The sequence below is a fragment of the Podarcis filfolensis genome, assembly GCF_964270895.1.
Source record: "Podarcis filfolensis genome assembly, chromosome: 6".
NCBI lineage: Eukaryota > Metazoa > Chordata > Lepidosauria > Squamata > Lacertidae > Podarcis > Podarcis filfolensis.
The window spans coordinates 94,954,403-94,970,183 of NC_139609.1; the positions used below are offsets into that span (position 1 = coordinate 94,954,403).

Here is a 15,781-nt window from a genome sequence, read left to right on the forward strand (position 1 = left end):
ACGCAAAGTCTTTGAATGTCTTTTGTTGACCACCAGCATTACGCTTTCCATTTTTAAGTTCAGAGTTGGCATCCATCTGCCCCAGGAGACAAGTGTGGAGGAGTGTGTCTTTGGGGGTGAAGTCAAACCACTGGAGAGGTACAGCGCCTGCTGTGGCTGTAGAGACTGATAGGGGAGAGATATGTTTTGTTGCAGCTGGGGCAGATGAAGGCGTCTGGTGGTGCTGCTGCAGATGAACCCTGGTATTTCTTCTCTCTGCGCTGCTCCCAGCTGTCATTCCTCCTCTGGTCACTGCTGTGGAAACACAACCTGACCGTCTGTCCCCAGGCATTGTGTTTGTCTGCCACATCAGGTGAAAAGTTCCATCTTCCTTTTTTTATATATATAAAATATTTATTGAGGTTTTACAAAGACATAGGTTTACAAAATAAAAAAGGTCATATCAAGAAAAAAAGATACAAAAAAGAGAACATAAAAAAAATACATACAAAAGAAAAAAGAGGAATAAAAATACAAAAGACAAATACAAAAGACAAATAACTAAAAAAGAATTAAAAACAAGTCAGTTCTTTGTGACTTTAAACTCATTAACTTATTTCCTTGGCCTCCTCACACCTCCCCTTTTTGTATTCCCATTTAAATAATCAAATCAGCAAATCCTTACCCTCTTTCATTTATCTTAACTCTGTTTCTTAACATATTATAATCTATATTTTCATCCATTATCAATTCATTTTTGCATATTCTTATTAACTTTGTTGCTAATGCCACTTATTTTCAATCCAAACATCATTTTAACATTCATTAATTTTACAATATTTCTGAAGATAGTCTTTAAATTTCTTCCAGTCTTCCTCCACCAACTCTTCTCCCAGGTCTCGGATTCTGCCAGTCATTTCCGCCAATTCCATATAGTCCATCACCTTCATCTGCCACTCTTCCAGGGTGGGTAAATCTTGTGTCTTCCAATACTTTGCAATGAGTATTCTTGCTGCTGTTGTAGCATACGAAAAGTTCCATCTTCCTGCTGCATCATCACTGCAATCCAGACACACTCTCCACTTCTCACCAATGGAGTTTAAGTCCTTCTCCACCAACAGACTTTCACCCTGAGTACACATTCAGGGAAATGCAGAACTCTTTGCTTGCCTTGACAGTGGCATAGCTTCCAACATTTCTCCAATGAAAATAGGACGTCCCATTCCATAATGATAATTTTACTATTTTTACACCACACATCTTACTGGGTTGCCAGGGGTCAGCAAACTTTTTCAGCAGGGGGCCGGTCCACTGTCCCTCAGACCTTGTGGGGGGCCGGACTATATTTTGAAAAAAGAAACGAATGAATTCCTGTGCCCCACAAATAACACAGAGATGCATTTTAAATAAAAGCACACATTCCACTCATGTAATCCTACAAGGAGCCCAGAAAGGCATTTAAAGTCACAGGCAAAGTCAGTGAGATCTGTGGAACATTTAAAACAGTCAATCCACAAGTGGGTGGCATTGCCCCTGCAGGTGGGGTGGAATTGCCTAAGGGGTGCTAAGAGGCAGGGGGCAGCAGGGGGGCGCTGGAGATGAGCCCTTCTGGATGCATTCATCTCTTATTGATGATTGACCAGGCTAGAGCGAAACAACTTCCTCGCTTTGTATTTACAGTGGTACCTCAGGTTACAGACGCTTCAGGTGACAGACTCCGCTAACCCAGAACTCAGAACTTGCGGTCCTCCAGATATTGCTGATATATGCTCATGTGATGCTTATTGACAGAACCCAGTACAGATATTCAAAATGCACTGAAAGTTGGACAGGGAATGGAAGTTGCGACTCAGCGTGCTTTAGGTTGACAGAGTACGCTGGGTTTCAGGACATTGACCAAACCCAAAGAGTGCTTGTTAAGTTGTGGGCAAACATATCAGACGACACAGCGATTCTTCAAACAGCTCTTGTTTATTCAGAGGCAGAACAGAACTGAACTGAAGGGCTCAGTCAGCCTGCTTATATAGAACTCCAGTACAACAGTTACTGTAGCAACTTTCTAAAACTATCCAATCACTGAACGTCACTTTCGATCCTTCATTTGCATACAAACTATCCAATCACTAAACGTCACTTTCGATCCTTCATTTGCATACAAACTATCCAATCACTGAACGTCACTTTCGATCCTTCATTTGCATACAAACTATCCAATCACTGAACGTCACTTTTGATCCTTCATTTGCATACAAACTATCCAATCACTGAACGTCACTTTCGATCCTTCATTTGCATAACTATCTACAGTATCCCCCTGCTGGCCCAGGGTGAGAACTTCAATACATAACAGTGCTCACTAATGGTTCCTCAACGTCCTGGAAGAAAGTGACAAGTGGGGTGTTGCAGGGTTCTGTCCTGGGCCCATTGTTGTCCAGTGTCTTTATAAATACAGTGGTACCTCAGGTTACAGACACTTGAGGCTACAGACTCCACTAACCCAGAAATAGTACCTCGGGTTAAGAACTTTGCTTCAGGATGAGAACAAAATTATGCCCTGGCGGCGCGGCGGCAGCAGGAGGCCCCATTAGCTAAAGTAGGGCTTCTGGTTAAGAACAGTTTCAGGTTAAGAACGGAACTCTGGAACGAATTAATTTCTTAACCTGAGGTACCACTGTAAAGTTTTATTGCTCTTATTGCTTTCAAAGTTACTTCCTTTGCTCACTTTTGTTTGTACAGTGAACCCTCGGTTTTTGAGTGTCTCCAAAGCCAAACAAATTGGTTTTCAAACGCCAAAAACCCGGAAATATTGCTTCCATTTTTGAACATGCTTTGGAAGGAGAATGACTTCCGAGGCCAATTTCTCCATTTTCTCAATGGGCTTTGCCAACCGTCCATTGAGCCTTGGTTGTCGAACATTACGGAAGTCGAACAGTCTTCCAGAACGGATTACATTTGACAACCGAGATTCCACTGTACTTGTGGAAATCACAAGATCTCCAGTTACTGGTAATAGCTGGAAGCCCTGGATCAAGTTCATCCACGTTGTTGAATTAATGCAACTAAATAGTTTTAATTGGATTTTGAACAAAAAGTTGCTGTTTTGAATTTTATTGTGTTAATATCTTCTTTTGTTGTTGTTTAGTTATTTAGTCGTGTCCGACTCTTCATGACCCCATGGACCAGAGCATGCCAGGCCCTCCTGTCTTCCACTGCCTCCCGCAATTTGGTCAAACTCATGCTGGTAGCTTCGAGAACACTGTCCAACCATCTCGTCCTCCGTCGTCCCTTTTTCCTTGTGTCCTCCATCTTTCCCAACATCAGGGTCTTTTCCAGGGAGTCTTCTCTTCTCATGAGGTGGCCAAAGTATTGGAGCCTCAGCTTCACGATCTGTTCTTCCAGTGAGCACTCAGGGCTGATTTCCTTCAGAATGGAGAGGTTTGATCTTCTTGCATGGGACTCTCAAGAGTCTCCTCCAGCACCAGAATTCAAAAGCATCCATTCTTCGGCGATCATCCTTCTTTGTGGTCCAGCTCTCACTTCCATACATCACTGCTGGGAAAACCATAGCTTTAACTATACAGGCCTTTGTCAGCAAGGTGATATCTCTGCTTTTTAAGATGCTGTCTATCTTTGTCATTGCTTTTCTCCCAAGAAGCAGGCGTCTTTCAATTTCGTAATTTCCAGTATCCCTGCCAAGAAAACTCCATTATCTTCTTTAGTGGGTCATAAAATAATAGACTCATAGAGTTGGAAGAGACCCTGAGGATCATCTAGTCCAACCCCCTGCAATGCAGGAATATGCAGCTGCCCCATACAGGGATCGAACTTGCAACCTTGACATTATCAGCACCATGCTCTGACCAACTGAGCTATCCAGGTTGTGCAAGCCACTCTTCTGAATAATGTTTTCTATAGGGTAGAGGGCATTGGGCATGAGCTTATGGAACCAAAGGGGTGTTGGCCTGAAAAGGTTTTGGGAAACTGTATAAAAGGCCATCAATGCAACCTATTGATATAACAGATCAATATATTACAGCAATAGTGCATGAGAACACACCCCAAAGGAAATCATCACATAACCTGTGTGAAACAGCCTCACGCTGTAGCAAAACAACACCCAGTGTTCAGCGGGCCTGTGCAACTTTCTAAATCTGGGCAATTGCTTTCTGCGTTGCAGCTTCCATTGAACAATAAACCCCACTTGGGGAAGTTCCGCGGGTTAAATAACTGCTTCTTAAGCAACTGTGCATGATTCACATCAGATAATACCCTTCTGGAAAAGGGCACAGCAGAGACCGCTGGTCATGTTATTTTTAGCAGCCGGACACAACAAATTGCTCATTTTAAAACTCAGCTTTGACGAAGCAGCAACGCAAAATGTACCGTATTTTTTGCTCTATAAGACTCACTTTTTCCCTCCTAAAAAGTATGGGGAAATGTGTGTGCGTCTTATGGAGCGAATGCAGGCTGCGCAGCTATCCCAGAAGCCAGAACAGCAAGAGGGATTGCTGCTTTCACTGCGCAGCGATCCCTCTTGCTGTTCTGGCTTCTGAGATTCAGAATATTTATTTTCTTGTTTTCCTCCTCCAAAAACTAGGTGTGTCTTATAGAGCAAAAAATACGGTAATCTGGAGATCTTGGGGTCTTTCTAAAGAAAGCTCAACAACATTTGGGGTGTCCTAGTTTGTACTTTTAAAAATATGACAACTCTAGCTGGTGGTTCCTTTACTACTCTGTTATGAGCCCATTTCAGGTGTGTCGTTAAGAGCTTTTGCCATAATTATTTTTTGATCTAACCAACTTGCACCCTGCTTTACATTCCAGCAGAACTCTCAAAGTGGTTTGCACATCTCAACAAAAACACACATTCCACATTCAATGCGACTGCTAATAACACTAATATTTAAAAGGCCACATTTTAAGCGACATAACGAAACAAGGATATGTCAGAACAACATACATTAGCATATAAGACAAATAAATATCTGTAAGCAAAATAAATGCAAAATGCAAATCATATAGAAAATGTCAAAACAGCAAGATACAACATCAGGAAACAACACAACTAAAATATATAGCTTTAAAAATTTCATAAATATTATCCTGCCAAAAAGGGAGGGGAGGATAATTATTTGTACAATAACATTGTATTTAAAAATGTATATGTTAGGGGACAATAGGCTTAAAAATGCATTATTATTATTAGTAGTGGTGGTAGAGGTAGTATTTAATTTAACTACTGCTTGCTTTCCAGAATGGCTTCTAAGCACTTTACAAGTAAAAAAAAAAGTTATGAAAATATAATTATAAAAATATAATGTTGGTGGAAAATGACAGAATAAAATGGATTATATTAAGGAAATTAGCAAAAATGTGCCTATTAGGCAAAACATGCCTACAAGGGAGTAACTGTTGGGGAAAATGTGCCCTAAGCAGCTGATTAATTGTCATCAATACAGTGGTACCTCAGGTTAAGTACTTAATTCATTCTGGAGGTCCGTTCTTAACCTGAAACTGTTCTTAACCTGAAGCACCACTTTAGCTAATGGGGCCTGGAGTGAGAGAGGGGAGGGGCTTTAGTTAAGAGGGAAGGGGCATGGGGCAAACTTTGGGGAGATAGGCGAGGGGGTGGGTGAAGTGCAAAGGGAGAGGGGTTGGTCAAGTGTGAGGACGGGCAAGGGGGTTGTGATAGGAATATTATGGTCTTAGATATATGGTAATGTTCATAACCGCACATACATAGATCAGCACAGGAAGACCGACCTGAAGCCATTTTGATTCCTAAACTGAGCAAATGTTTTCTCTGCAAGGTCAAAATGGAAAAGCCTCCCCATTGTCTTTTCCTTCACAAATCCTGTCTTAAGGGTATGTCTGTGTTTGAATAGGGTGTGAGCCTGTGACCTGGCCCAGGAACTAAGTATTTATCACTACAAAAGAATGGCCAGGCTCCCCAGGCAATCCAATCAAGTAACCTGCCAGACAGGAGATAAACAAGGACAAGAGAAAAACAACATGCAAATTTCTGTTTTAGACCGCCTTTTTCTGTGATGTAGGTGTGATGTATCTGAGGGGTGGTCTTAGGTTACACCCCTTCTGTGATGTATGTATGATGTTTCTGGGGGTGGTCTTGATCTACAGGGTGGCAATTTCAAAAGTCTTTATAAGGCCTTGCACGCCATTGTTCTGGGTTCCTCCTCCTCTCCTGCGCGTGGTGAGGGGATCACCCTGTTGCAACAGATCAATAAAGATCAAGCTTACTAGCTGCTTTGCTTCTCAATATTCTCTGGTTGGCCTCTGTTATTTTCTCCTACCAATAGGGAACCTATGTAAGGACTCTATATGGGCTCTTGGATACCCCATAAGGGGAAAAGGGCAATTTTTTATTTACAACAGGGTAAATTAATTATTATTGAGACTTTTTTTTTTGTAAAATGACTTCATGTTTGTTGTTTACAGTCAAACAGTGGAGTTGGCAAGTGAGGCAAGCAGGCGTTGCAGCCCCTAGTATGTGGGTGTGTGGATATCATTCTGTGCAGGGGAGCCTGAAAGCAAAATCAGCTTTCCAAATTCGGGGAAGTGAAACTGGCCTCTATTAATTGCAGAAGGAAGTGTCACAGCCAAAAGAAAAGAAAAGCCTTTCTCCTGCAACTGAAACAAGAGTTGCCAAGACACAACGCAGACGGGAATGTGGGTTTTCCTGCCACTTTGATGGCTGCTTTCAACTCTTCGCTGTGGCTGATCCGTCTCTTCCTACAGCTCCACCTCTTCCTGCAAACCCCTGGTGAGTCTGGAACAAACAAACTCGTAAATGCCGTTGAATCGACTAGGACTTGCTTTCTGAGCTTAGTGAATCCCGCGCTCTCTAGGGAGGGAAGTGATTTGTGGCTTCACGCTGCTTGCGTGCAGTAGAAACCCAGATGAAGAGGACCTTTCAAGTATCTTCATTGCGGTCCATTTCAGATCCTTCCAGAGTTGGGTTCAACAGTTTATTGATAGGGTTGCCACCGGAAGATTAGGACCTGAGACTTAGAGGGTGGAAATTAGGTCCTCCATCAGGGTAGATGCCAGGAGGAGCAATTTCTCACGGGCTACTGGACATGTTGACTACATTAACACATAAGTGCATTGAGGTTAAATCCTGACAAGACAGAAGTACTGTTTTTGGGGGACAGGGAGCGGACAGGTTTGGGGGACTCCCTGGTCCTGGATGGGGCAACTGTGCGCAGCCTGGGAGTCATTTTGGATGCACAGCTGTCCATGGAGGTGAAGGTCAATTCTGTGTCCAGGGCAGCTGTTTATCAGCTCCATCTGGTACACAGGATGAGACCCTACCTGCCTGCAGACTGTCTTGCCAGAGTGGTGCATGCTCTGGTTATCTCCCGCTTGGACTACTGCAATGCGCTCTATGTGGGGCTACCTTTGAAGGTGACCCGTAAACTACAACTAATCCAGAATGCGGCAGTTAGACTGGTGACTGGGAGTGGCCACTGGGACCACATAACACTGGTCCTGAGAGATCTGCATTGGCTCCCAGTACGTTTCCGAGCACAATTCAAAGTGTAGGTGCTGACCTTTAAAGCCCTAAATGGCCTTGGTCCAGTATATGTGAAGGAGCGTCTCCACCCCCATTGTTCAGCCCAGACACTGAGGTCCAGCTCTGAGGGCCGTCTGGCAGTTCCCTCACTGTGAGAAGCGAAGATACAGGGAACCAGGCAGAGGGCCTTCTCGGTAGTGGCGCCCGCCCTGTGGAACGCCCTCCCTTCAGATGTCAAGGCAATAACTATTTTACTTTTAAAAGACAACTGAAGGCGGCCCTGTTTAGGGAAGTTTTTAATGTCTGATGCTGTATTGTTTTTAGCACTCGATTGGGAGCCGCCCAAAGTGGCTGGGGAAACTCAGACAGATGGGTGGGGTATAAATAATAAATTATTATTATTATAAAACAGCCTGCTGGATCAGACCAGTGACCCATCTAGTCCAGCATCCTGTTCTCACAGCAGCCAGCCAGGTACTTAGGGGGAAAGAGCCTGCAATCAGGATTCGAACACAAGACCCTCTCCCCTCCTGCAGTTTCCAGCAACTGGTATTCAGGCACATGCCTCCAAGAATGGAGGAAAGGACATCAGGGCTAGTAGCCACTGGTCGTCTTATCCTGCAAGAAATTATCTAACCCTCTTTAAAAGCCTGCAAAGTTGGCGGCTGTCAACAAATAATTCTTTCAATACATTAGTTGCTGGTGACCAGTGAGGGAGCATGCCCCTGAATATCATTGGCATCTGTCTGTCTCGGGAGACAGTGGAGGAGTGTGCCTTTAAGGGCGAAGCCAAACTGTTGGAAGTTTGCAGCACCTGCTGTGGCCATAGAGACCGATAGGGGAGGGAGATGTTTTGTTGCAGCTGGGGCAGATGAAGGCGTCTGGTTGTACTGACGCAGATGCACCAGGGCATTTCTTCTCTGCGCTCCTCCCAGCGGTCATTTGTCCTCTGGTGATTGCTATGGATGTATCCCCACAGTTATTTCTGCTGCATTAGCAGCACCCAAGTGACCTCCCCGGGGTGGAAGCCTGGGCAATGTGTATAGAGGTCCTAGGCTGCCCAGACGACAAGACCCTCCCTCTTGGCCTCACTGATGTGGCCCAAAGGAAAGCAGAGCAAGGCGTTTGGCACCAGCTTGGCTGCAGGAGTTGCTGGAAGGAGGCGGACAACCAACCACCTTAAAGACTCGACTCTGGATTTTTGTAGGGTTTACTCCTCAGCCTTTTCAAGAGTGGGGTTGGGGGTTGTTCTTCCATGGTTTTGAACTGGAGGTCAAAGGCTGCCTCCAGAGTGATTAAAATGTTTTCAATCAAACAGGGGTGGTAGAAGCAGAATCTGGAGAGGAACCAGAACTCTATGATGTTCTTTCAGATGCCACCCTTGTGAAGGTCAAGCAGGAGCCCAAATTTCTATCTGCATCCCTTGGAGAGAGCGTCACCCTGCACTGCCAACTGACCCGGGCAATTGTCCGCGCTACCGTGAAATGGTACAAGGAGTCCCAAGCTCTTGACACAGGAACCGATTCCCGGGTGAGAAGACTCCATCCTGATTCGCAAACAGACTTCTCCATCCTCATCCCCAACATAGAACTCCAGGATGCTGGGACCTATTATTGTACGAAGGAAATCTTTGGAATGAAGCGGAAGGGGAAAGGCAGTGTGGTTTCTGTGGTTGGTAAGTGACTGACAAATTGTTCTTAACATGGGTGGGGAAGAGCATTATCTCCAAGCAGTGAGAGCCTCCAGGGCTGCCTTCCTGTGTTTTTCCAGAATTTTATTTCCTTCGAATGAAGATCAGCAGGGACTGTTCGGTCTTTATTTACACATATAAAGGTAAAGGAACCCCTGACCATTAGGTCCAGTCGTGACCGACTCTGGGGTTGCGGTGCTCATCTCGCTTTATTGCCCGAGGGAGCCGGCGTACAGCTTCCGGGTCATGTGGCCAGCATGACTAAGCCGCTTCTGGCGAACCAGAGCAACGCACGGAAATGCCGTTTACCTTCCCGCCGGAGCGGTACCTATTTATCTACTTGCACTTTGACGTGCTTTCGAACTGCTAGGTGGGCAGGAGCAGGACCGAGCAACGGCAGCTCACCTCGTCACGGAGATTCGAACCGCCGACCTTCTGATCGGCAAGTCCTAGGCTCTCTGGTTTAACCCACAGTGAATACATAAAATCATAGAATTGTAGTTTGGAAGGGACCGATTCTGTAATTCTCCCCCAGGAGGATACCTTAGGAAAGGTAGGGTCACCAGGCTATTTCTCAAGGGACCAGCAAGGCTTATTTTTAGGAGTATAAGCTGTCTGTTTCCATCCCCGTCAGCACCCTGTCAGTCAAAAGGAGACCCTGGTGACGCAACTTTGGTTGATTTCTTCTTCCCTTCCCTTTTTTCTTTTGTGTTGTAACATTTTAGATTGAAGTCATTGCTAGTTACTGCATTTTAAAAAAAATTATAGGAACATCGCTTTGGGAGTCTTTCTGGCTGAAGAGTAGGATATAAGTCCTATGAATTAATTAATTAAAATTGTTTTTTCCTTAAAAGCGCAGAGCACAAAAAGTCCACATTTTAACAATTGGCTTTGTCTGCTCAGTTCCGCCGAAAGTGTGGCTGAAAATGGACCCTCCCTCACCTGTCCAGGTGAATGACACTGTGACAGTCACCTGCTACGTGGAAGGCTTTTATCCCAGAAACATCATTTTTAACTGGCTGAAGGACCGGAAGGAAACCCCCCTGGAGGCGCCAGTTTTCGAAATCCTGAATCAGGATGGGACCTTCTCCCTTCGGAGTTCCCTGGAAGTGACAGCAACTAAGCAGAACAGCTCTTCTGTGTTCACTTGCCGGGTTGTGCACATCTCCCAGCCCCCCATTAGCAAATCTGCGGTGCTAAAAGTCTTAAGCAGCACATCTGAACCAGGTAAGCCTGAACCCCATTTCCCCCAGAAGTATCTGGATATATGTGAAGGCTGCTTTCTACCGAATCAAACCAATGGCTTGCTCAGCATTGCCTAGTGGCGCTGAAGATCTCCATGGCTTCCCAGTCCTGCTACTGGACCTCCCACTAGCCAGAAATAAGGACATTAGTAAGAGGAGCCCTGCTGTATCGTATCAAAGGTTCATCTCCTCCATCCTTCACCTTCTAGGAAGGTGCTCTGGAGTGCAACTCCCACCAGCCACAGGCAGCCAAACTGTGCTGTCCAGGGCTGATGGGAGTTGTAGTCCAAAACATCTGGAGGGCACCACGTTGGCAAAGGCCGATTTAGTCCCATTCCCTTTTCCCCACAATGCAGAACAGATTCTATTGAGACACATACTGGCAGAGCAAGGTGGCCAATAGTCCTCTCCTGTTGGTGCTTCCTAGCTGCTGGTATTCTGTGGTGTGCTTCCTCTTGATATCATCATCATCATCATCATCATTTATTATTTATACCCCACCCATCTGGCTGGGCTTCCCCAGCCACTTTCAACAAAATATTACAATACCGTAATACATCAAACATTAAAAGCTTCCCTAAACATGGAGGACCCACGTAGCTATCTCCACTTCCATCAATTTGTCTTCTCCCCTTTTAAAATCATCTAAGCCAGTGGTCCTCACCACATCTTGGGGCTAATAATAATAATAATGTTTACAGTTATACCCAAATTAAAATAACCACCAACCCCAACTAACATTTAACTAACCCCAACCCAACAAAAACAAAACCGGGGAACCAAAATTAAAACCATTAAAAACCCCATATATACAACCTGGCACCATCTTAATGCAACACATGTACTCTTCCAGTGTGGCTTGGGGCCTTCCCCCAAATTGCAGATTGCTTTGGAATGAAGCTACTTTGTCCATCCAGGCCAGTATTGTCTCTCTGATGTCATGGACTGGTTGGGCACAGAGGAATGGTGGGAGAAACCAGCTGGGGAACCAGCAAGGGAAGAAGACTCAGAGTCCAAGGATTTGTGGTGGGACAATGTTGAGTGGTCAAAGGGAGAAGACAGAGAAGAGGAAGTGTCAGAAGCTGAAGAGGTAACAGGGCTTAGTGAACTGGGAGAGTCTGTGGCGGAAAGGAGGCCAGAATCAGAGGCAGAAGCTGAAGCAGGAGGAAATTGAAGCCAAGAGACAGAGATGAGTCCGGCTGTTGAAGAAGCAAGAGTGTCTCTTCCTTCTGATGTGACAAGCTCCCCTCCTCACTTGTTCCCCAGAACCAGAAGAGGCATGAAAAGGGTGGAGGTGAGGTTGCCTGCATGCTGGCGCAGTCTCTGATTGCTTTGGGAAAGCCCTGGAGACAACTTAGACAATTGTAGGGAAGCAGAGACCTTCAGTCTCAGCAACTAATTTTAAAGGAGAAAGGCCACTTGGAATACACTGCTCTGACACTCAGCCAGGTCTATGGAGGTCCTGTTTTAGCTGGTAAAAAGTCAACTCTAACTTTGAACTGGGTGATTACTGACCGGCCTGTGACATCTGACTTATGGGGACTTTCCAGGTTTTGGCTTTAAGCTGGCTACTAGAGATGCTCTTATGCTTGAACTGAGCCAGTGGAGACTGGTCTGTTAGGAAGAATGGGGCACTTTCAGACCACCCCTGAATCTGAGCTCAGCCAGCCACCATCTGTCTACCTTCTTCCTTACAACCAATGCAGGGTTTGGCCTTGTCTCTCAGCTTTCTCCTTCTTACGCTCAGCATTGCCCGTTTGTTGAACTCAGCGGGGAATAGAATTAGGACAAAACTAGAATGAGTTGGCTCTGTCCATCATTGGCCCTGGTGCCCCTGCCTTCCGCGCCCCAATCCGAAAGGGCACCAGTCACCACTGCCGAACTTGTGACCTTCTGAAAGCAAAGCGTGTGGTGGCTCCTTCTCTGTGGAAACTCCCTGAAGGTTGCCCAATGCAAGTGACTCATGACGAACGCACGGGTTCATGGAAAGTGTCTTCTGTTGCCAACACCAACACTTTCCAGCAAAGTAACATGTCACCAAGGCAACCGTCTCCATAGGCAACTTTTTTGGCACAATCCCAATTTCCACGGAGTGTTGACAGAGAGCTCTGCGCAGTTCCATTGGCGAACGGCAACCACCTGCAGCAGCACACCAAGTCTCTCCAAGCACATGGCCAGCGCTTCAGCCCTTCTCCCGTCTTATAACTGAAGGAGAGGGAGATGGAAATGTTTCAGCAAACCATCTTTCGTGCACTGTGAATATTTACTGAAGACTTTTGCAGGCGCCATGAGAGTTGCTGCTGTTCTGGGCTGCATCAATAGAAGTATAGTGTCCAGACCAAGGAAAATTGTTGTTGTTGTTATTTAGTCGTTTAGTCGTGTACGCCTCTTCGTGACCCCCTGGACCAGAGCACGCCAGGCACTCCTGTCTTCCACTGCCTCCTGCAGTTTGGTCAAACTCATGCTGGTAGCTTCGAGAACACTGTCCAACCATCTCGTCCTCTGTCGTCCCCTTCTCCCTGTGCCCTCCATCTTTCCCAGGGTCTTTTCCAGGTAGTCTTCTCTTCTCATGAGTTGGCCAAAGTCTTGGAGCCTCAGCTTCAGGATCTGTCCTTCCAGTGAGCCCTCAGGGCTGATTTCCTTCAGAATGGAGAGGTTTGATCTTCTTGCAGTCCATGGGACTCTCAAGAGTCTCCTCCAGCACCAGAATTCAAAAGCATCAATTCTTCGGCGATCAGCCTTCTTCATGGTCCAGCTCTCACTGCCATACATCACACTGGGAAAAGCATAGCTTTAACTATACGGACCTTTGTTGGCAAGGTGATGTCTCTGCTTTTTAAGATGCTGTCTAGGTTTGTCATTGCTTTTCTCCCAAGAAGCAGGCATCTTTTAATTTCATGACTGCTGTCACCATCTGCAGTGATCATGGAGCCCAAGAAAGTAAAATCTCTCACTGCCTCCATTTCTTCCCCTTCTATTTGCCAGGAGGTGATGGGACCAGTGGCCATGATCTTCGTTTTTTTGATGTTGAGCTTCAGACCATATTTTGCACTCTCCTCTTTAACCCTCATTAAAAGGTTCTTTAATTCCTCCTCACTTTCTGCCATCAAGGTTGTGTCACCTGCATATCAGGAAGTTGTAGTACCTCTCTATTCAGCCTTGATCAGACCACACCTGGAATACAGTGGTACATCCGGTTATGAACTTAATTCATTCTGGAGGTCCGTTCTTAACCCCAAACCGTTCTTAACCTGAGGCGTGGTTTCGCTAATAGGGCCTCCCGCTGCTGTGACGCCGCCGGTGCGCGACTTCTGCTCGCATCCCAGGGCAAAGTTTGCTACCAGGAGCACCTGCTTCCGGGTTAGCGGAGCTCGTTACCCGAAGAGTTTGTAAGGAGGACGGTACGTAACCCGAGGTTCAACTGTACTGTGTCCAATTCCGGGAACCACAATTTAAAGATGTTGACAAGCTGGAAGGTATGCAGAAGAGGGCAACCAAGATGACCAAGGGTCCGGAAAACAAGCCTTATGAGGAATGTTTGAGGGAGCTGGGAATGTTTAGCCTGGGAAAGAGGAGACTGAGAGGAGATGCGATAGCCATCTTCAAAGATCTCAAAGGCTGTCACATGAAAGATGGAGCGAGCTTGTTCTCTCTTGTTCCGAAGGGTAGGACTCAAACCAATGGCTTCAAGAAAGGAGATTGTGTTCACGGGCGATTGAAGTCCCGGCAGGGGACGTCAGGACCGGGGGCAAGATGCCGGGGTGGAAGCAGGAACGGGGGTCCAGAAGCCAAGAATCAGGAAGCCAAGAGTCCGAGGGTCAGAGAGCCAGGAGTCAAGAAGCCGAGGGTCCGAGGATCAAGAAGAAGGGAGTCAAGAAGCTGAGGTTCAAGGATCAGGAAGCAATAAGCCAAACACAGCAAGGCAGGAAACGTACACGTTTCCTTTTTTTTTTTGCTGTGGCAAAAAGTTAAAGGGAAATGCTGACCTTATATCCCTTCCTGGCTCTTGCCACCAGGTGCTGTGAGTTACCAATCGCCCTCACCTGTGCGGCCGCGCCTTGCCTCTTCAGAACAAACTTAGGAAGGCCCCAGTCCTGCAGAGTCCTATTGGTCAGAGGGCCTGGCTCCTGCACACAAGGGCTGTCACATGGAAGAGGGAGCAAGCTTGTTCTCTCTTGCTCCGGAGGGTAGGACTCAAACCAATGGCTTCAAATTACAAGAAAGATGATTCTGACTGAAATCAGGAAGAACTTTCCGACAGTAAGAGCTGTTTGAAAGTGGAAAAGTCTCCCTCGGGAGGTGGTGGACTCTCCTTCCTTGGAGGTTTCTAAGCAGAGTTTGGGTGGTCATCTGTCAGGGATGCTTTAGCTGAGATTCCTGCATTGCAGGGGGCTGGACTAGATTGACCTTGGGGCTCCCTTCCAACTCTGCAATTCTATGATTCTACTGGTGAGCACACTGGCGACCCCTGCGCTAACATGGCAATTAAGAATAACACATGCAAGTAGAATCTTTCCATAGAGGACCATCAGGGGAAAAATCAGATAAGAAAGCCTGCCAGTTCCTAACACTTCATGCCAACTTTCCAAACTGAATATCAACACAGCCGCGGCCTCTTTTGCCTGCTAGAACCAGCAGTTTGCCTCCACGCAGAAGATGCCCTTGTCTGCCCACATACTGCTTTTCTTAGCTTATTGTCCTGTAGCTGCAACACTGCAGACTTTTCCTCCTCTTTCCCCCTTTGGCTTTGCTTGGATTTGGGGTTCAAATAAATGTATCAGCTCTCCCTGCCACCAGCCAGCCGTATCAGGGTGGACCTGATTGGGCGCCTCTAGACTGTCATGATTTTGCAGGAAGGATATGAGCACAGGCCATATCTTTAGGTGTGCACATTTAAAGTGCATTAACGACTGCCACGCTTCCCCAATAGGTTAGGACCCTCCCCTGGAGGGTAGTGCAATTATCCAGGGGAGGGATGGCAAACCTTTTAGAGACCGAGTGCCGAAACTGCAACCCAAAGCCCACTTATTTATCGCAAAGTGCCAACATCGCTCCATAAGACGCACCTAGTTTTTAAGAGCAGGAAAACAAGAAAAAAAAAATCTGACTCAAATGTTGTACTAAACTATTTAAAACAACAAAGCGGGCGGCTCCTGTCCGCTTTGCTGCTTTAAAGGGAGCCACAGTATATAATGAAGAATGGTAATAGTCAGGGAGAGAAACCAGGGCTGTGGAAATGAAAAGTGCTTGGAACATGGAGGAACAGCAAAGAGATCAAATGATTGCGCTCCAGTTCCTAAATCTGTGAAGTTTTCTCAAAACAGGCACGGTTGT

General features: G+C 46.1%; 1 protein-coding gene across 2 annotated transcripts in view; it reads left to right on the forward strand.

Moving 5' to 3' along the window:
• The window catches only part of LOC310764708 (immunoglobulin kappa light chain-like), a 110,695-nt gene that overhangs the window by 90,573 nt on the left and 4,341 nt on the right, over positions 1-15,781 (forward strand). Inside the window, exons 2-4 of one of the 2 annotated variants that reach the window (XM_083619132.1) lie at positions 6,582-6,760; positions 8,832-9,188; positions 10,107-10,430. In XM_083619132.1, the coding sequence (XP_083475258.1) occupies positions 6,688-6,760; positions 8,832-9,188; positions 10,107-10,430 (754 nt within the window). In that variant the 5' untranslated portion in view covers positions 6,582-6,687. Of the gene's footprint in view, positions 1-6,419; positions 6,761-8,831; positions 9,189-10,106; positions 10,431-15,781 lie in introns of those variants that run through there. The other variant, XM_083619133.1, reaches the window with a different exon arrangement.